The sequence below is a fragment of the Dipodomys merriami genome, unplaced genomic scaffold (assembly GCF_024711535.1).
Source record: "Dipodomys merriami isolate MVZ:Mamm:240054 unplaced genomic scaffold, mDipMer1.0.p SCAF_5, whole genome shotgun sequence".
Classification (NCBI taxonomy): domain Eukaryota; kingdom Metazoa; phylum Chordata; class Mammalia; order Rodentia; family Heteromyidae; genus Dipodomys; species Dipodomys merriami.
In genome coordinates, this window is record NW_027206068.1 from 47,786,851 (window position 1) to 47,808,574 (window position 21,724).

The following is a 21,724-nucleotide window of genomic DNA, read 5'->3' on the forward strand; positions in this document are numbered from 1 at the left end:
GTAAGCCAGGCCCAAAGAAACATAGGTCCCATGGTTTCCCTTATTTGCAATATCTGGTATATGTATGAGTCAAGCAGATAAGGTCAGATAATGTGATGTCAGAAAAATGAACCCTTAGATATGTATTTTAATGTTTTTTTCTTTCATGCATGTGTTTCTAATGCATCTATACGATTATCTCTTTGTTGCTTTGTATGTCCCTCCCCCACAGTATAACCCCCGCTTTCACTATATTTGATGTCAGTATAACTTGTGGAGGAGATGGGGAAAAACCAGTTGTTTAAGGATACAGGTGGACCTGTTGCAACAATGAGAAGTACAAGTTGTCATGTCCAAAATGAGCTTTACAATGTCGGTGCGGGGTCGGGGGGGGGGGGAAGGAGGGAAGGAGAAGGATGGGGATTGGGGGGGGAGGGGGGAGGTTGGGAAGTGATGTGAAGGGTAAACAAAGGAGGAGGCTGCAGTGCTTGGTAAGAAATGTATGCACTATCCTGCCCATGCAATTGTAACCCCTCTGTACAGTATGTTCACAAATAAAATAAAATACAACTTAAAAAAATAAAAAATAAAAAAAAATACAATAAATGGCTTGATCTGAAACTGTAGCTCAGTGAATGGTAGAGCACTCACATAGCATGTGTTGGCCTTGGATCCCTAGCACTGCAAAATAAAACTAAAAGAATAGCATTAAAATGGGAAATTTAAGGGCCACTTAAAATATAATTAAGAAATGTTTTGTAGCAAAGTGCTGCTGGCTATAATCCTAATTACACAGAAGGCTGAGGTCTAAGGATCATGGTTCAAAACCACTCTGGGCAGGAAGCACTCTTATCTCCAACCAAACACTAAAAACACTGGAAGTGTAACTGTGACTCAAGTGGTAGAACATTAATTAGCTTGGAGTGAAAAAGCTCAGGGACATTGCCCAGTCCCTGAGTTCAAATCCCAGTACTGACACACACATAAAATGTTTGCAAAGATGTTTGTAAAGCAGTAGAATGTAAAACTTTATTTTCCCATTATTTTAATGATATTAAAATATTTTTTATAAATTCAAAAGTAATGTGTATTTTATTTTCTGTTCTCTGGTCCTGTTCCTAGATCCTGCCAAATTTAGGAACTTTCAGTAGAGATATTGGCTGTTTTATTAAACTCCTACACAATCACCATTTTTTAAAGCAAAGTTTGTAAGATGTAAGCTCTGATCATTTTGAGTACTATGTTCATATTAGTGAGCTGCTTCTACTCATTCCATTATACTTGGAGGCACTCTACAATTTATTGCTACATCGGCTTGATTATGAATTCATAATTATATTTAAATGTTTCCGGCTGGGAATTGTTCATTTTTGAAAGCCAAATGATACCTATTCTGAAGGGAATTATAACAAAGGCACCTTTAGCTTTTATGGCAGAACAAATGCCTTCACGATCCTTTTATAATATGCCTTTATTGTTAGGATCACTACCAAAACAGCTCAGACTATGATTTCATGTTTTATTATAGCACCCATTTTAATTTTTAAAATTCTTTACAAAAGAGGGAATTCATGAACATACCCAAATTAATTTTAAGAGTCTTTTAGGGTATAAGATTAAAATCCTTTTGATGTTGTTATAATTTGTGGAGGGGAAGGGAAAAAACAAATCGTTTAAATAGGGATACAGGTGGATCCATTGCAACAACGAGACATACAAGTTGTTATGTCAAAATGAACTTTACAACTTTGGTGGGGGTGGGGTTGGAGGGTTGAGTAGGGGAGTGGGGGGAGGATGGAATGGGAAGGGGAAACAAAGGAGGAGGCTGCAATGCTTGATAAGAAATGTACTCATTATCTTGCCCATGTAATTGTAACCCCTCTCTACAGTATTTTCACAATAAAAAATAGTAAAAAATAATAATAAAAAAGATTAAAATCCTATCCACTGAATATTCCTTTATATACAGTATATTTTCTTCTTGGTTCATTTTTATAAGACATTTTCCCCATGGAGAGAAAGGCAGTGTCACTGGAGTAAAAGACTTGTAACCCTTTGGCAAAGGAGCTAATAATAAGTGGTAAAGATTTATTTTGTAAATTCCCCTGTAGACAAATATTATAAATGAGTGAACCTTTTATAAGGACCAATTGTGAAAGAGTACAGTTATACATCACTGAGCAGGGGCCCAGCGGGAGCTCACTGGGGAGGTGGGTTGACAGGGTTTCTATTCTCCTGGCTGTGTTTATGAAAGACTTGCTTTCCAGTTAGGTGTTCACTTCTACTTTACATCACAAAAGGAATTAATTTGATTTCTGGTGGAATAGTATTATCAAATGACCTTTTTATCCTGGAACAAAGTTCTTTTAGAAATTTGTCAATTGATATTTTTTTCCTCTCATTTTCCCAGTATGCTGAACTCCTTAGCCTACTCCCAGAAAAACTGACCAGGCAACTGAATTAAAACTGAGAGAAAGCCATGAGAGAATTGTCTTTAGCAGATCTTGTGTTCAAAATGGCTCTGCAAATCCCATCACCCCACATCTTCCTGGGACACCCTCAGCTATCTCTGCTCTATAAGGCTAGCCCCAAGCCACTGCCTTTTTGATTTACAGAACTGCTCTGTAACATGGTTCCCAATACAATCTTGTCATCTGAGGCATTGCTAATCTGAGGCATTTGTGTTAATATATTTCTGGCAGGTGAAATAAAAATAAAATATAGTAGAGAGGTGACATATTTGGAAACATGGGTTGGTTGCTTTGTGACCCTTTGTTAACCATTGTAGTGCCATTTGTGTTATTGCTTGCTATTTACCTTGTATCTGTAAATGTTGTAATTCACTAAATGTTTAGTTGGTTTACTTACCTTAGAATCTATGAATTCACTGTTCTAAATCTGTCTGAGCAATGTACAAAACAGATGAAGATCAAGCCTTTATTGTGTATGGGGAGATAGGGAGGCTATAACCTATGAACCACAACAATAAAAGGAAAGCTGTGAAAAGAAAACAAAAGCTGGGCACTGGTGGCTGTTCTCTGTAATTCTAGCTATTCAGGAGGAGCTGAGGCTCACAGTTTGAAGCCAGCCTGGACTGGAAATTCCATGAGACTCTTGTTTCTAGTTTTCTTTTCTTTCTTTCTTTCTTTTTCTTTTCTTTCTTTTTCTTTCTTTCTTTTCTTTCTTTTCTTTCTTTCTTTCTTTCTTTCTTTCTTTCTTTCTTTCTTTCTTTCTTTCTTTCTTTCTTTCTTTCTTTCTTTCTTTTTTCTCTCTCTTTCTTTCCCTTCCTTCCCTTCCTTCCTTCCCTTCCTCCCTCCCTCCCTCCCTCCCTCTCTTTCTTTCTTTCTTTCTTTCTTTCTTTCTTTCTTTCTTTCTTTCTTTCTTTCTTTCTTTCTTTCTTTCTTTCTTTCTTTCTTTCTTTCTTTCTCCAATAGTGGAGCTGTGGCTGAAGTGGCTTTGAGCATCAACACTCAAGGACAGCATCTAGGCCCTGAGCTTAAGCCCCAGGACTAGCACTGAAAAAGAAAAGAAAGAAAGAAAGGAAGGAAGGAAGAAAGGGAGAAAGAAAGAAAGGGAAAAAGAAAGAAAGGGCGAAAGGAAGGAAGAAAGAAAGAAAGAAAGAAAGAGTGAGGAAAGAAAGAGAGGAGAGAGAGAGAGAGAGAGAGAGAGAGAGAGAGAGAGAGAGAGAGAGAGAGAGAGAGAGAGAGAGAGAGAAAATAGAAAGTAGAAACAGACTAGGCCAGATGGCTGAGAAGAAAAGTGGACTCTGTGAAGGAAAAGCATCTGAGTACAAAAGGAGAGACTATATTCAGAAAAGCAAAATGAAAGAATAACATGCAGAACCACTAGAGAGGAGCGCCACAGCTGAAAAATGTACAGAGGAGGGCCACAGCTGAAAAATGCGGCAAAACAGAAAGGTGATAAATAGAAGACTAGGAAACCGTTTATATAGTTCACTGGTGGGGCAGGATTGGGGTGGGAGTCTCCACCACAAGGTAAGCCAGGCAACCTCTGCCACAAACCAGCAGACCTAGGGCAGATGTATGATTCCCTCAAACACCAATCCCCTGTGTGGAGGGATGTTGACCTCAACAACAAGTCAGTATGAGACTAGATAGTCTGATAGGTACTGGATAGGTACTCAGGTGATCACATTAGTTGACTGCAAACTGCGGACAGAAAGCAGATCTTGAAAGAGAGCCATAGCCGAGCCAGTGTGTCGGATCCAGCCTCTGCTGGTAGAGAGGCCTGACCATAGAGCGATCAGTTATCAGTGATGGCCGACTGTAGCCAGAAAGCCTTTGAGACCAACCCACAGCCCAATTTAATTGACTCTTTATTAAGTTTCTAGAGTTCTCTGCTCTAGGAAAGCACTCTTTTGGACAATATTTTCATTATAAAATTTCCCTAGCTGCAATTTGTCTAATTTGTTCATTCGTTCCTGATTTTGTCAATCGAAATCTTGACGTTTCGATCTGGATTTCTGTGGATAGACATGAGTGACCGAGTAGGAAGTGTTGAGCTACGTTGGAGAGATGTCTCCATCTCCTGCCGGGTTCCCGCTTTCCACATACAAGAAACCGAGTGCCTTTGACAATGAGAATTAATCTTGTGGTCCCAGCTGACTTTACAAGTAAAACTTCAGTTTCTCAAATGTTCTAAAGTGGAGTTGTTAAAAACAACGACCTGAAATCCACATTTAAGAAGTAAATGATGCACATTAAAACACAGGCACAGGTAATTAGAATGAAAATGACTTTCAAGTTTATGTGGGTCAGCAATATAGTTATTTACAAATTACCCATATGAAAATGTAAAAAAAGCACATTACATCTTCACATGCCATCTGTATTAACTGAATAAAGCTTAGTGACATCATTTGCAAATCTGTACTTAACTGTATACAGACAATTTGTGCATTAAAAAAGAAATGTACATAATTTAAAATAAATTACATTATACAATGTGCAAAGTAATATTAACAGAAATTCGTAGACAGCTGCCTCCTTGTTTAAACAAAATAAATACACAATTAAATAAAAATTAGATTATAATTTATAGAAAGACAAATGTAAGCTTTAATAAAATTCTATTTTATGATACACAATGATGTCATCAAATCTCTGTGATAGAAATGGGCAGAAAGGAAAAAGTACCACAAGTGCAATTTAAATGTTTACTTTCTAAAAATAAACATAAGATTCCAGAAAAAGAGCTGGGAAAAGTTTATTGTGGCTTGACAGTAAATAATCTAAAAATTGTTAATTTAAAAAAGCTACAGATATAATAATAAAGATGATGCCCAATTGCATTCTAAATAGAGTAGAGATTTTTGATCCTATGAACTAAAATTCTTAATGTATTGCCTGTTTAATGGTCTGGCATGGTAAGAAGCACAAAACAAATCGAAACAAAGCAAAAACTCCTGCAAAAATCACCTTTCTTTTCACTTAATATTGGTTTTATCCATTTATGATTGCAGACATAACCATATTTCAGGATCCCTGCTAGGAACAGAATGATTGTATCACACTACACATCATCTCTCTTTTTGTTTTTTGCTTTTAGATGATAGAATATCCATTCTTTTCTAGACCCACACATTTCAGTTTCAGATGCCTGACATCTTGATGTGCAGCCAGAACTAACTCAGGATAAGACACAAGAGACCATCATCACCAGGACAGGAAGTTGTAATGCTCACAACGAAGCTAGACTCAGTAAGATCACCCTCTGCCCTCTGCAAGATTCCTTGGGAATTTGTTCATAGGCTGCTTGCTTTCCAGCATCCTCAGTCTCAGAGAGGAAATAGAACTTGAAATGCACTTGAACTTGATAACATTTTTACAAACAGAGAAATCCAAGGTCATTTGGAAAGCATGATAATTGCAAAACTTAGCCACCCCCACCAAACCCCCTAGAAACAGGCTCTTCCTTTCATACAGTATTGAAAACTGAAAGCATTCTCCCCACTGTCTAATATGGAAAATGAATAATGGCAGGAAGAAAGTAGAAGGCATAAATGGAAACTGACAATATTGAAACAGGTGTTGAAATTTACACCTTTATAGAAAAGCCTGCTTTGCTCTGGTTTGTTTGGCATGAACTCTACATTGTTTCTATCCATCTATTCATTGCTTTGACAAGTGTAGTCTATTTAAATAATGTTCACATTCTAAGAGACACTGATTTCAAAAGGAAAGGAATATGGGCATTCTCCATTTTTTAAAATTAAAAACTAGGGAATGTTGACTATAAATGGCTCAGAAGGAAATGGAGATTAGCTATTGATAAGAAATGTAGTGAGGGCCTTCTTTCTTGGTCAGGCAGAGAAAATTATAAAGTACAAAGAGATACAATGTAGCTGGAGGTAAATGAATGTGTGAGTTGTGCTACTTGCTTCACCTGGAAAGATCCAGGAATTTAAGAGAGTTCTATGTCACCCATAGCGGCCATTGCTGCCCATCTGAGCGTGAAATGGTGGGGGAGATTCCTCAGAGTGCATCCTACAACATACTATAGAAAAGTATTGACCATATGAGTAAACAAATCCAGAGAGAGGCATTCAAGTGCTATTATCATTATTTCTCTTCATTTGAATGTCATAGTTCCTATGTGTATTAAAGTCATTTCTAAATTTTATGCTGCCTAGCAGACTGTCACAAATGATAAATCAATAAATATCTGTCTTACTTGCAATGAGTAGTTTGTGCTTTACTATATGTTGAGGCATGCTTTTATGAACTCCTTTTCAATTAGCTTAAGTACATGGTAGTGTCCATGGTTTGGATTAGGTGTTGATGTATAAACAAACCATCCCCATTCATTATGCTGCCTCTCTAGAGTTTCTGCTGAAACAGTCCAACACAAGCACATAGCACCCTATCAAGACTTTTCTTTTGCTTTTTTTTCTTTGTACTCATTGAATAGCATTTTGAAATTTTTGGCTCACATTTTGATAAGAAAAACATGTCAGATGAGTAGCTACAATATTTTCATCCTGACTTCTTCACATTATCAGGAAAAAATAAGTTTTTGGTGGAATTTTAGCACTGAACTCATTATGAACTCGTGCTAGGGACAAAAAAGCCCACACCCATTTTCCTGTTATGAACATGAGTAAATTACCTGGCATTTGTTCAAAGGAGGCAAATAGCCACATTACATTCTTTCCCTGTTTCTAATAATGGGGTATCAAGTATTAATTGATCATAACTGTGAACACCAAATGTGCTCCCCAGTATTGAATGTTATCCACATTGATATGTTAATTAATTTATAAATTTGTTTTATTAATAAAATATCTTATATTTTCATAACCTTTTTATAATTTTGCTTGACCTCTTATTTCATTTAATTCTTTTAACACAGGTCAGATAATACTGATTTGTCTTCTGAATGAATTACATTTCATGGTAATTATTATTATTTTTTGTGTGTGCTGGTCCTGGGGCTTGAACTCAGGGCCTGGAAGGTGTCCCTGAGCTTTTGTGCTCAAGGAAAGCCCTCTACCACTTGAGCCACAGTACCACTTCTAGTGTTTTTTTTTTTCTTTTCTGGTGTTTAATTGGATATAGTCTCATGGTCTTTCCCGTCAGGGCTAGCTTTGAACCACGATCCTCAAATCTTAGCCACCTGAATGGGTAGGGTTACAGGCATGAGTCATTGATATCTGGATTTTTAATTTTAGCAATAGTCAAAAGACTATTTTATTCTATTCCACTTTTCAAAATTAGATACTAAATATGTTCCATCAGACTGTTACAAGTAACTTCCTTTCTTATCCATTTCACACAAAAAGAGTTTATTCAAAGAGATCAACTTGAGAATTATCTGGAAGACCCCTTGGTATGTATGTTGAAAATTATAGTTTCAAAGTAACAATACTTTTTTTTTCTTCCACTTTAGTAAAATATATTGCATGGATTTTATTTTTGTACTTTTTCTTGAATAAATTCTTGGCTTAAAGTAAACGTGCATCCAGTTGGCTACAGGTTCTCTTTATTTATGTTGTCTAATGTAGTCAATATTGGAAAAGGAATAATTGGTTACCACATTTAGTTCTTATGGAAACAAGTAGAAATATTTGCCTTTGTGGGCCCATGGCCTGATTTGTTATAATTTTCCAATTATTATAATGGACAGTAGGGGGCACTCAAAATCCACTATATACTCCATGAAGGCAAAAATACTTGCTCTTCCAAATTGCTTTTACAGCAACGTAACTATCTATGTTCAAGAGAAAAATAGCTCTCCTATTCTTTTTTAAAGACCTAAAACCTAATGTTTTTTTCTTCTTCCAAAGGTTGTTGCAGTAAATGTCGCCTGAAAAATGCTATTGCTTTTTAATGGTATCTTTTGAATTTTCTTTTTTGTAGAAAGAAGTCTGTTAAATTAGGTATTATTCCACGGTGACAGGGCTACATCTATGAAAATAGAACTACTTCTGATAAATCTAATGACTATGAATTTTCACTTTTGAATTTGAGCCTTGGTGATAGATACAGGGTAAATGAAGGAAAACTAGACCTCATACAATAGAGGGTTAACACTGTAAACCATGTAGGGTGGAGGTCAGCGATTTGGATGTGTAAATGCAGATCGTTAGTGTGTTATTGACATACAGGCATGTTCATTCGTTTGCTTACTGTGAGTCATCTCTTGTAGCATTACACATGAAGCATTGCTCATCTATAGCTAAGCTGAGAAACGACAACACAGACCTGACTGAAAATATTTACTACCTGACCTTTCACAGAGAAAGTTTACTGCCCTTGGTCTAGATATTTACTGAAGATCTGCACCAGAGATTCATTCTTTTCCTTTTATAAAATTTTGGATTTTGAAATTGTACATCAAAAAGACTGTTTCAAAGTTTCCTATTGAGAAAGGCAAAAGACTACAGATTTTGAAATACTGCCTGCAAGACAGACTTTCAATCTACAAATCAGGGAGGAAGAAAAGTCAACACATAATTTTGATTTCTTTCAGTTACAAAAATCAGCGATGCCTTATTTTCTCCATCTGTTTGAAATTAAAAAGAAAGCCAGTTCCTTTTTTCTTTTCTTTTCTTTCTTTTTTTAAGCAAAGATAACAAATATAAAATCTAGTCATAAACAAGCTTCCAGCAACAATTACAAAGCAACTATTGGGATCCATCTTTCGGAGGGTCTGTGGATTGGGACTTCAATACATAAATTACCGCAGGTGTGGATTTGTCAATGGCTGCAGCAATGAAGAATTGCGTATACAGCAGTGTCATGGCAGACTCCATCCTGTTGCCCTTCAAAGGAAACTTCACTCTCTACAGGATGCAGGAACTGAACAAATGTCTCCCTGGTACTGGCACAGATGTTCATCCCGTACGGAAAGAGGCAGTTTCTATGATCAACACTGATTAGGTGCCTATCGTATTGCACTAATATAGTGCAAAAAAAATGTGCCTTTTATACAGCAAAAAAGACTGCAGGCAACCAGTTTGAAAATTAGGGGGAGTAGGAATGTATCAACACAATTAGCTTTCCAGACAATAAACCACTATAAAATACTGAACTTGAGGACTCTTCTGCTTTTCAAGTACTAGTACCATATCCAGCTTTGTACATTGAACCGAGACAAGAGTGAAGTCTCATAAAAGAGTCTTTGTCTCTGAAATACAGTTCAATAGCAGCTACCATCAAGCAGAAAGATGCGGAATTTGTTTGGTGTTTTTTCTGCTCAGCTTGGAGGTTATCCATCTTTACTGTGAAGATTGCTTATGATAATACATAATATGATATTATTATGTGTAGCATTCAATTGAATATACATGTTGTTATGCTTGACTATAGTACTTTAGAACTCTCACTATAGACACTCCATGCTAGAAAGTTCTGTGCGTTAGTTTAGTACTGCAGTCTTGCTGACTAGTTTCACCAGTATCTTTTCAGAGATGAAAGTAACTCTTCAGTTGGTGGATTGCAGAAAAAGTGACACAAAACTTTCAAGATTCAACATGTATTGAACTAAGGATCCTAGAAATGCCAGGATGATGATCTGTATGCAAGTGGTACAGGCTTGACTATTCCCATTGGCAGTATGGTTTTCATTCTTTAGGATACTCTTTGATCAAAATTTAAATGAAATATAATCTGCACAGTCAGATAGTGCCAAGGTGACTCTCAATAGGTACTACAAAGTCAGAAAGCCAAAACTGGTTGTTGCCAGGAAGAGTTACATGTTACATGTCTGCGTCTCCATCGTAAGCTAAGGTTAGTGGTTTCAGTCGGTTGTTTTGTCGTCTTTGGGGTTTCTTTGGCTTTTTGCTGTAAGAAATTCATGAGATTGGGAGAAAAAAAATCAACCTTTAATTGATTGCTTAAAAATGTTTGTGAAGCAAAACAAATTGATGGACCTAAATTTCTTATTCGTCTGTATTGCCTGAGTTCAACCTTAGATCTTAATTTTTCTGGTTAAATTTCAGAGATTTATCTCTTGAAAAAAATTAAATGATCCTCAAGTAGTTCAGTATTTTCTAAGAAAAATTATCCAGGTGGAAATCCTTTAGTGCTAACAATGAAATTGATATTACGGTATTGCATTTGTCCAGAAACCTTTATAAGATTTATAAAAAAAGAATACATATTTACAAATATAGTCGAATAAGATTAGATATTACCATGATATCTTCCTCCAGTAGAAATCTGGTATAAAATGTGTAGTTCACCACAATACACGCAAAGCAATGTTTTCTGTGATTCTTGCAAGCAAACTTGAAAATGTGACCTGGATGAATTCTGGCTCTTTCATGACCAGAAGTGAAATGGCTCAGAAATAGTGGGTTTTAGGCTATAGGAGTTCTTTTTGTATTTAGAACTTCATGTAGACACTAAATCATATAGTGTACTTATTTGATACATTAATTTATTATTCCTGTGTTACAGGCTACCAAAAGTATTTTCTTTGAAATAAAGACATCTTGTATCCTCTTAGACTTGGAAATATTTAAGCACTCACCAAGCTAGATAAATCATGGAGACAACAAAGATGAGCAACACAAATGCCCCAGCGGCTACACCATAAACCCAGGTCTTTAGTCTTCCATCTAAGAGAATAGATATTTATGTTAGTCTGTAGTATATAGAACAGTATTCAATTATGACCATTGACCATTCACAGATCACCAATTATTTGCAAAACTGGATTAATTTGCAGACAGTTAATAATGCATGTAAAGATGTTATTATGAACTAGATGCTGCTTCATTAAGGTTAATTGATAATGAACATTAAATTGAAAAGCTAAAATAATGTTTCTGTATGGATGCTGAACTTGTATGTCTAAACTTCTGCTTGTCTGAGTTTCACTCCAAATTTAACATATATAGAATGCTATACAGAAATATTATTAGATGACATTGTTCAAAAGGATATGTACTCAATACCTGACTTATGTAAGTGGAACGCCTCTGTATATCACCTTCACAATAAAAGTTTTAATAAAAGAGAAATATTCTTAGGATTTCCTATTTATTTTGAGAAGGTCATTTAAAATGAAAAGATAAAATTAATATGATTTAAAGAAAGTCTTATAACCTAGAGTTGAGGCAGACAGGTATTTGAACATTTCTTATTACAGATGAAAAGAAAGTGATTGTACTAGTTTATTTTGAAATCAAAAATCTTTTTTTAATTTTATACTTACAGGATGCTTAATGATTGATCTGGTATAATATTTGGAAAACAATTTTATCAAATCTTATCAAAGGCTAAGTAACTTTTTTTTTTGGTAAGAGCACAACTCAGTGGGTAGAGTAGCTTCAGAACAAGTATGAGTTCTGACTTCAAACACCAGTACTATAAAGAAACAAATATTTTTTCTAACTTTCCTATTTTATGGATCATAAATGACAGGCATTTTTGTAATTAATTTTTTTACTCTTATTCTCTGTCTCTGCAGTACTGGAGTTCGAACCCAGGGTCTTGAGTTTGGTAGACAGGTGCTCTGCCCCCTAAACCATGCCTCTAGTCCCTTTTTCTTTCATTATTCTTTAAATAGAGTATTGTTTCTTTTGTGGTGTAGGCCTCAGCTGCCCTACACCACAATCCTCTTATTTATTCTTCCTGTGTGGACTGCATACCAGGCATGTGCCAATATGCCTAGCTTGCTTGCTCATGAACGCTGTAGCACTTGTGTCATGCATCCAGTCTGGCATTTTGCTGGTGTCTGAAGATGGGGTCTTGAGGACTTTTTTGTCCAGGCTGGTTTTGAACTTCAAACTTTCAGGTTTCAGGCTACTGAGTAGTTAGGATAAGAGACATAAGCGACTAGTCCCTAGCTGAGCATGACAACTTATTAGTTATTTATTTTTGTGCCAGTACTGGGTTTTGAATTCAAGTCCTGGGCACAATCCCTTAGCTTTTTTTGCTCAAGCCTGGTATTCTATCAGTTGAACCACAGCTCTATTTATAGCCTTTTGGTTATTAATTAGAGATAAGGGTCTTGTAGACTTTCCTGCACAGGCTAGCTTCAAACTGTAATCCTGAGATCTCAGCCATTTGAGTAGCTAGGATTAAAGGCATGTGCCACCAGTCCCTAGCTGAGCATAACAACATTTAAGACTAATGTAAATGGGTCTATTTACCAAATATTGTCTGCCATAGGATTACATCTCTGATGCTTTCAATTAAGGTTCAAATTATTCCTTTCAAATATCTGTGTAGTCTGGTATTCTTTTTCCAGTTGTGAATAAACACCTATTTTCTCCCCAAACATGTTTTCATTGTTGCATTTTAAAAATTCAATGTGCAGTTAAAGTTTGAAATAACTTGGACATTGGTGCTTTTAAACGTAGCAGTACCAAAAACAACAAAAAGAATAGATGGCCATAATAGAATAAGTAAATATAAACAAAATGATAAATAATAGCTCCTGTGAACATGATTGTTTATTTAAAATAATCCTTTGGTAATGGCCCCAAGCTACGAATTCTGTGTCAACCCTCTCTGGTCATTTCACCTGGCCCAAATGGCTGTAGAAACCAGGTCCTTCCCCGGCCAGCTGCGTTGCTGGTAGGCTGGGTGGGATGCACTGCGCGGCTGGTTTTCACATCTCCTCGTTTCTCCTCCACGGTGGGTATGGCTACCACTGGGATAAGTGTGCATTGCTCCAGGGTGCTGTTGGAAGACATGACCTCAGTGTACCCTTCTTCACAGTGGCATGTCCTTGTCTGCAGAAGAATAACAAGATTTACACGTGGCATGCAAGAAGGAAAGTAGAGACAGAAAGCTGGCATTTTGTTTTTTATTGGCAGAATACATTACCTGCAATGCCTGTCTTAACTACATTAAAAATCCTGTTCTAAAGGTTAAGTGTGCTCAGAACTGTTTGTGTTGCTTAAATGAGAGGCATAAACTGGGCACTGGTGGCTCACACCTGTCATCCTAGCTACTCAGGAGGCTGAGCTCTGAGGACTGCAGCTTGAAGCCATCCCAGGCAGACTATTACCTCCAACAACTACTTAGGAAAAGCTCGAAATGGTGCCAAAGAAGCTAAGGGACCACGTCCTGGCCTTAGGTTCAAGCTCCAGTACCAGGAAAGATGAGAGAGAGAGAGAGAGAGAGAGAGAGAGAGAGAGAGAGAGAGAGAGAGAGAGAGAGAGAGAGAGAGAGAGAGAGAGAGAGAGAGAGAGAGAGAGAGAGAGAGAGAGAGAGAGAGAGAGAGACAGAGACAGAGACAGAGACAGAGACAGAGAAAGAGAAAGAGAGACAGAGAGACAGAGACAGAGACAGAGAGACAGAGAGAGACAGAGACAGCGACAGACAGACAGAGACACACAGAGACACAGAGAGACAGAGGCAGAGGCAGAGACACAGAGATACAGAGACAGAGACAGACAGAGACAGAGTGAGAAAGAGGGAAAAGAGAGGCATAAATATGACATCTACGTATTCTTGAGGTATGCTTTTTTTGGAGACAGGAGGGTGACAAATATGAAGGTGGCCCATCCACATACCTCACTGCAGTATGAGTGGGGTTGACTACAGGGTGGGTTGCAAGATCTGTCAGCATCAGGCTGGCTCACCACCAAGCAGCCCCCTGTGGAACAGAAAATAATATTTTGACACACTTCACATCTTGCTATGATAAGTATTCTGTTATAAACTTGGTTTTGAATCTGGATCCACTCATCTGGAGAGCTTTAATGTGTGTGAAATATTTGGTTAACCTTTGCCTTAGCATCTTGAGGTCTTTCTTACGCAGGAGGCAGCACAGTACCTGGCCCTTAGTTGGTGAAATAGATAATTCTATAGCAGTTATTTTTGACATACTAGTCCATCAGTAGTTCTTAGAGCTAAGCTCAGCCAATGAAAAGAAGCAGGTTTAATTTTCTGTCAAAGTTCAACCCCATTCTTGGCAATTCTAAACAATGATTTTCAAAACCATTGCCATAACTGTACAGGGCCATACATATATGCATTTTTACAATGTGCATTTCTGTTTGAAACAAATGTTATTTCTGTACATTTGAATATTTGGTGTTTATAGGGAAGCAAAGAAATGTAGCTACCAAATCTTTTATTTGTACTATTTCCTTAACTTGTTATTTCAGCTATTTGTACCTTCTTTTTTCTTTGTTTTAAAGTTCAGCACAACTGTTTCTAAGTTGCTATGAGTGACATTTGTAGATGGGCTAGGAGTCTTAAAGAAAAAGGAACTCACTGGGTTTTTTTGGGGGGGGACTCACTGTTTTAAACTATATTTGTTAGTTTAACAGACTTTTAGTAAAATAATTTTTTTTTTTTTGTCAGTTATGGGGCTTGAACTCTGGGCCTGGGCCCTGTCCCTCAGCTCTTCAGCTCAAGGCGAGCGCTCTATCTCTTGAGCCACAGCGCCACTTCCGGTTTTCTGGTGGTTTATTGGAGATAAGAGTCTCACAGACTTTCCTGCCCGGGCTGGCTTTGAACCATGATCCTCAGATCTCAGCCTCCTGAGTAGCTAGAATTACAAGCGTGCGCCACCGGCACTCGGCATGCAATTTTTCTTTATTTGTGGAATGATGATCCTTTGTATTTTTTTAGTTCATAGTGCATTGCTTTTAGTCCTTTGTCTTTCTTTCAATATTTTAAATACAAAGTTGAAAGGCAATTTCAGTTAAATAGCCATATAAGTTATCACTAAATACATAAGGAGTATCATGAGGGTTTTTTTTTTGTTTTGTTTTTTTGTTTGTTTTGGTTGTGGGGCTTGAACTCTGGGCTTGAGTGCTATCCTTCAGCTCTTCAGCTCAAAGCTAGTGTTCTACCACTTGAGCCACAGCACCACTTCCGGTTTTCTGATGGTTAATTGGAGGTAAGAGTCTCAGGGACTTTCTTGCTTGGGCTGAACTGTGACCTTCAGATCTCAGCCTCCTGAGTAGCTAGGATTACAGGTGTGAGCCCTCGGCGCCCAGCTTCATTAGTTTTCTTCTATAAGGACAATTTGTAAACAGAAATAGTCTAGATAGGTAATATATTTTACACTCTTGTCTGTTTCTACTGAAGAATCTTATCAGAAAGATGGAAAAAAAAATGCACCTAGAGTTTTTCACAGGCTATTTACACATTGGCTTTTTGGTATGAGAAAGAAATATATTGTATACTTTTTTGTTTTGAAAAAAAAACTTTAAAATATGGTTTCCACAGTTAACTTTACTTAATTACTGTTGAGTTGTGGTTTCTGCAGTTATTTCTACTGAGAATAGCTCTCATTACAGTGGCAAAGAACTTTTAACATGCAGAAGAAAAGTTAAAAAGATTATTTGCATGCATGTCTGAAAAAAAAATTGCAAACTATTAAGGTCCACTGGGGAAGCTGTGTTTCTTGGAATAGAAGGCACACTCATTTTTGTAGAATGAGTAGAATGGGTGATCTGCACAGCACCTCTTCCAGCAAGTTTAGTCTTCTCTGTCTAGGGGTCTCCTTACCCCATACATCTTAAAATGGGATTAGGACAGATTTGACAACTTTTTCTGGTAGTTGCCTTTTCTTGATCTATGTATGTACACTGGGAGATGCTACAATCAAGTTTGTTGATACAGTTTTCTCATGTGAGAAGTTGTATCTTCACAAGAATACAATTTGACATCCTGTTTTCACAGAAAGGAAATAAGTAATTAGGTCTCAGCAAATTCAGGTAAGTTAAAATTCAATATAAAAAAATGATGTTTTTCCAAAAGCACATTGATCCCTGCTTCTATTATCTTACTGAATACATTAAAGTTAAATGTATAAAATGGCCATCACTCAGGGAATTCAAATGCATATTACATTTTCTGTACTCAGGAGGGTAGAAACAACAGCAGGAGATGCTGAGCGGTGGATGGTCAGTTCTGCTACGGCCCCTGTGCTATGGACATCCTGTAGATTAGATTATACAAAGCAAGTGCCTAAGGAGAGGCAGTAGAATTTGGGTTCATGGGTTGGAAGCTGGGCTTTTGGTTTTTCCTTTCTAGGAAATTTGCATGTGGTTTGCTACCTGTCTTTCATTTAAGTTCCTTTCTCATGTAATGAGTTCTTGAGATTCCTCAGACTTATTGGGCTCACATAAAGAACCATGCAGATTAGATATTTCTTCAGAGGTATCTTTAGTACAAAATACAATTTAAAAAACTTCTAGATTTCTTCTTCGGAAGTATGGTAATTTGGGGTGGAGGCATTAAAAATGAGCTTCCCTATATGTTCAGGATTTGGGAATTACCAATAAAATTTCTCTGTTAATCAATTAAAAAGTTCTTGGCTAGAGATTTTTAATTCAAGCAACTGATTTGGGTTTATACAATTATAATTGTATTAGTCTGTGTATGTATATATATCTATATTACTTTCAAAGTACACAAGCAGAAACAGTAAAAAGAACAAACTGGTATTTTTCCTTAGCATTGAGTAGTTATTAACATATACAGTCTCTAGAAAAAATTAATCTTGAAGTTATTTATTATAATTTATTAGACTTAGTAATTTAATGAAGTTGCAACACTGTTATCTAAAAGGGCTGAAATGGAGGAGAATTTGAAACATTGTAATTTGTCATTGGTCACTGGAAATGTTAGCTTTCATAGTCTGAACCATGTGTTGAAAATGAGTTTTTTTTTTTTTTTTGTTGGTCGTGGGGCTTGAACTCTGGGTGAAAATGAGTTTTTGAACTTCATTATTTTCCTTAGTAACTACTTGTGCATTATTGAAATACATGGGAGAATACAACATTGTAAGTTTACCTGTAACATTTATACCATCTGACCTCTGACACCAGACAGTTCGAGATGAGCCCTTCCAAGCACTGGCCATCCACTTGTACTCATAACAATGTCCATCTGCAGAGACAGGACAATGATGAACAGAAACATCCTGTTTTCAGGACAACCATTGGGGATAGAGGATTCATAACCTATTTTTCAAATACGAATGACAAGAAGTGGCATCACTGGTGATTCCAATGTCAACTTACTGTACAGAAGTTGCTGTGCCAATATTATAAAATTACAGCTATATACCTGAATCCCAAGTAAATTTTTTGTTTTTCTGTAACACTACCTGAGGCTTACTTGGGTTTGTAATGTAATTTAATGGTTTGTATTGAAAGTATGATGGAATATGAAACATACAGACAGGGATGCAAAATTAATTAAAATATATGAAATGACATATAACATTTACCTTAGTTTCCATGTGTTTGTTGATCAATAAAATATGAAATTTAAATTTTTGTACAATTAGATTTCTTTTCAATACTACCCCTCTTCCTGTTCTGCCAATTCATTTCTCACTCTTCACTATAAATGTAATTATTTGAGGCTTTAAAGTCTCCCCAGTGTTTTTGTTTTGTTTTGTTTTGTTTTTTGGTCACATCCCACATTGTGTTAAGCACATAATAATCTATGAATATCGGATTGTTGAAGGCATTTCTTTTGCTATTGTTGTGTCATTTATATCTAAGTTTATTTCACTGTTCTGTGGGCCAAACAATTTTCTTGGAATTATTCAACTCATAACTCTATGGATTGCTGTACTTGTTTACCTGTTTGGTCCCAGACATATGTGGTCAATAAATTTAGGAAGATTAAAAACTGACAGGACAATTTTGTCTAATTCTTGAGTTGAAGCATCTGCTTTCCTAGTTTTCCTTCCAAGTGTTTTCCCCCCAACATTCTAATCATTTCCCCCCCTATTTTCAGAGTAAAGGTGGTATTTTGGATACCACTGCTACTATTTGTCATGTTTTCTAATTGTTCAGAAGTAGGAATGAAAGTGTTTTGAGTCCCCAATTCTCTACTAGATATAAATCTTTTGCTTTCATTGTTATTTTAGTATTCTGTGATTCCTGAATGTGTATTATCAATATTCATATTACATATTAATATAAACATACAGACACATAAATATATATTTATATGCATGCTATATATTTCATAATTTTCTACATAAAATTGCACTAGAATTTGTTAATTCTCATTAAATGTATCAGTTTCTGAGAATACAGAAAACTATGATTTTTCCTGTGGACTCATAGTTTTCTTCAGTTCCATTATTAGATTTAAATACAAAATATTATTAGATTCATGAATGATGATTATTGCTTTGAGTGCACAAATAATAGAATTGTTATTTAGCTCATAGAATTAGGAAGCATTTCTGCTTTAACATTTAACATCTAACTTATGAAAACAAATCTTTACAATTCAGAATTCTCATCCTTAAGTGAGATCTTAGAAAATTTGTTTATTTAACAAAAAATTCTTTATCTTAAGCTAATGCTTAAACACACAATGAAAATGAAGAGATTTCATGAATTGTAGCACTCACCATCACATTGTTTTGTTTCCAACATCTGCTCAGGACATAGATGTTGATTCTCGAGTTCTTGTATAATAACTGCTCTGGATCGGACCTGTATTCCACCAAGGCCTAGATCTTCCCCATTCACACAGGTCAGCTGACACAGGCTCCAGGAAGACCAGTCCTTCAAATAGCAGTCACCTGTGGGCCACAGGTTGACAATTTATGGGGGGTAGATATTCATTTTAACTGTAGCATTACTGGGAAAGGTTTGTAGTTATGCTAACTATACATAATATATAATTAAATTAACTTAATAATATTCATAAAACTTGACAGGCCTCTAGTAATTGCAAGTTTATATAGAGTTTTATGTTTATATGCATAGGTATTTCCTGAGTAGCTATATGTTAATATTATAAAATATAAACAATGGCTCAATGGAGTCTGTGTACTATGATCATTTCTTAAGAGATGACAAGTATTTGCTTAAAACTTACTACCCTTCTTGTCAGATTGTAAAGCAATTTGTTAAAATCTAACTGTACATAGAATTTGTCTTTTAGATAGTCCTAATTTCAAATGGCCTTGAAGTCAAAGCTGAGAAGGCTGGTATTAATGCTTTTCTTCTATTTCTGCCCACCGAAGTTGAGGTAAGGCACGCAATGGAGCAGCTATAGAAAAAGTTATTCTCTCAAGTCTATTTTTCATAGTTCTCCTCTAAATCACCAAATATCACAAATTCACAGGAGCTGAATTTCCACAATCAGATGGCTATTTCCTGAGCATCCATTCAATCAAGAAACAGGACATTCCCAGTATCTCAGAAGCACTCCTCAAGTGATACAAGAAGTGATACCTCAGCTACTCATTTTTGTATCTGGAGTTTTCCATTTATAAATATTTGCATAGGGCTGGGAAGGTGGCTAAGTGGTAGAGCACTTGCCTTACATGCATGAGGCCCTGGTTTCGATTCCTCAGCACCACATAAGCAGAAAAAAAAGCTGGAAGTGGCGCTGTGGCTCAAGTTGTAGAGTGCTAGCCTTGAGCTGAAGAGCTGAGGGACAGCACCCAGGCCCAGAGTTCAGGCCCCATGACTGGACCCCCCCAAAAAAATTTTGAATAATTGACCACCTATCTCTATATTTCTTTTCTTTCTTCCTTTCTTTTTTTTGGGGAGGGTTCGGTTGTGGGGCCTGAACTCTGGGCCTGGGCGCTGTCCCTCAGCTCTTTAGCTCAAGGCTAGCACTCTACCACTTGAGCTACAGCGCCACTCTGGGCTTTTTTCTTATGTAGTGCTGAGGAATCGAACCCAGGGCCTCAGGCATGCAAGGCAAGTTCTCTACCACTGAGCCACCCTTCTCAGCCCCCTTTCTCTCTCTCTCTCTCTCTCTCTCTCTCTCTCTCTTTCTTTCCTCCTCCTCCTCCTCCTCCTCCTCCTCCTCCTCCTCCTCCTCCTCCTCCTCCTCCTCCTCCTCTTCTCCTTCTCCTTCTCCTTCTCCTTCTCCTTCTCCTTCTCCTTCTCCTTCTCCTTCTCCTTCTCCTTCTCCTTCTTCTTCTTCTTCTTCTTCTTTTGTTGGTCATGGAGCTTGAACTCTGGGCCTGAGCACTGTCCCTCAGTTCTTCAGCTCAAGGATAGTGCTCTTTCATTTGAGCCATAGTACCACTTCCATTTTTCTGGTGGTTTATTGGAGATAAGCGTTTCATGGCCTTTCCTGACCAGGCTGGCTTTGAACCGCTATCTTCAGATATTAGCCTCCTGCACAGGCGTGAGCCACCAGCGCCCACATCTATCTCTATTTATCTAGTGTGTTCATTCCAATTGTTATATTCATTCTACTGAATGAGGAACTGCTGGGCCATAGTCTATCTGTGTGCTCAACATTTTCAACAATTTTGAAAATATAGCTTTCCCATGTTCCCATCTATTTCTCAGGTGTGACTATTGATGATACTATTCAGAATGTACAGCCAATTGTGATAGACACAAAAATATCTTAGAATTTTTATATTATAAAACTATGGGAACTTCTTATAATTTTTACTCTAATCATATCACACCCATAATTCACATTGCTTTAAATTATGCCAAATATGAGTAATATAATTACAAAGTTACCTTGAACTCTGATTAATGGAAACATTTTTGTGTCTTGGTTAAGAACTCTAGTACAACCACGTTCATTCCAGCATTATTTACCATAGCTAAGATATGGAATCAGCACAGATGTGCCTCAGTGGATGAATGGATCAAGAAAATGTGGTATATATACACAATGGAATTCTATGCATTCATCAGAAAGAATGGTATTGTACCACTCATAAGGAAATAGAAAGACTTGAAAAAAAATATTAAGTGAAGGAAGCCAGACCCAGAGAAACATAGGGTGCATGGTTTCCCTCATTTGTGGTAAGTAGAATGTATCTATAAATCTACAAGTGAACACACTGCATGGTAAAAAAAAATACACTGTGACAAGATAAATTACACAGGACTTTAGGCATTCACACACATTGAGGCCAAAGGAGGATATTCTTAGGAGAGGAACACAAAGGCATAATACTTATGCATATCTAATCATACATATTCATCAAATATAACCAAAGATAATATTCATCAAAATGAACTTCAGGAAATGAAAACAAGAGTTTTTTCTTTGTTGCTGTTTTTTTGTTTTCTTTTCTTTTTTTCATGTTTGTTCATTTACCTGTCTTTGGGAGGGTAAGAGAGAGCACAGAAATGAAGAGACAAAGGATGAACAAATGCAGCGGTGGTACTCACTAGACACTATGTGGAAAATAAACTATACAACTTGTGCGTAGGGATGGGAGGTGAAAACTGGAAGAGAGCAAGGGAAGGAGGGACATTCTTCAAAAAGGCATGCACTTTTATCTGACATATGTAACTGTAACCCCCTTGTATATCACCTTTAAAATAACATATTCAAAATTT

General features: G+C 36.7%; 1 protein-coding gene across 3 annotated transcripts in view; it reads right to left on the reverse strand.

Annotated features, from left to right (window-relative positions):
• Positions 1–4,754: 4,754 nt before the first annotated feature.
• Thsd7a (thrombospondin type 1 domain containing 7A) overlaps positions 4,755–21,724 on the reverse strand; it is a 336,736-nt gene continuing 319,766 nt past the window's right edge. For all 3 annotated transcript variants that reach the window (XM_069996588.1, XM_069996587.1, XM_069996586.1), the window contains 6 exons: positions 18,799–18,972; positions 17,214–17,309; positions 13,973–14,055; positions 12,976–13,186; positions 10,975–11,062; positions 4,755–10,283 (listed from right to left, as the gene is read on the reverse strand). In XM_069996588.1, the coding sequence (XP_069852689.1) occupies positions 10,199–10,283; positions 10,975–11,062; positions 12,976–13,186; positions 13,973–14,055; positions 17,214–17,309; positions 18,799–18,972 (737 nt within the window). In that variant the 3' untranslated portion in view covers positions 4,755–10,198. The remainder of the gene's footprint in view (positions 10,284–10,974; positions 11,063–12,975; positions 13,187–13,972; positions 14,056–17,213; positions 17,310–18,798; positions 18,973–21,724) is intronic.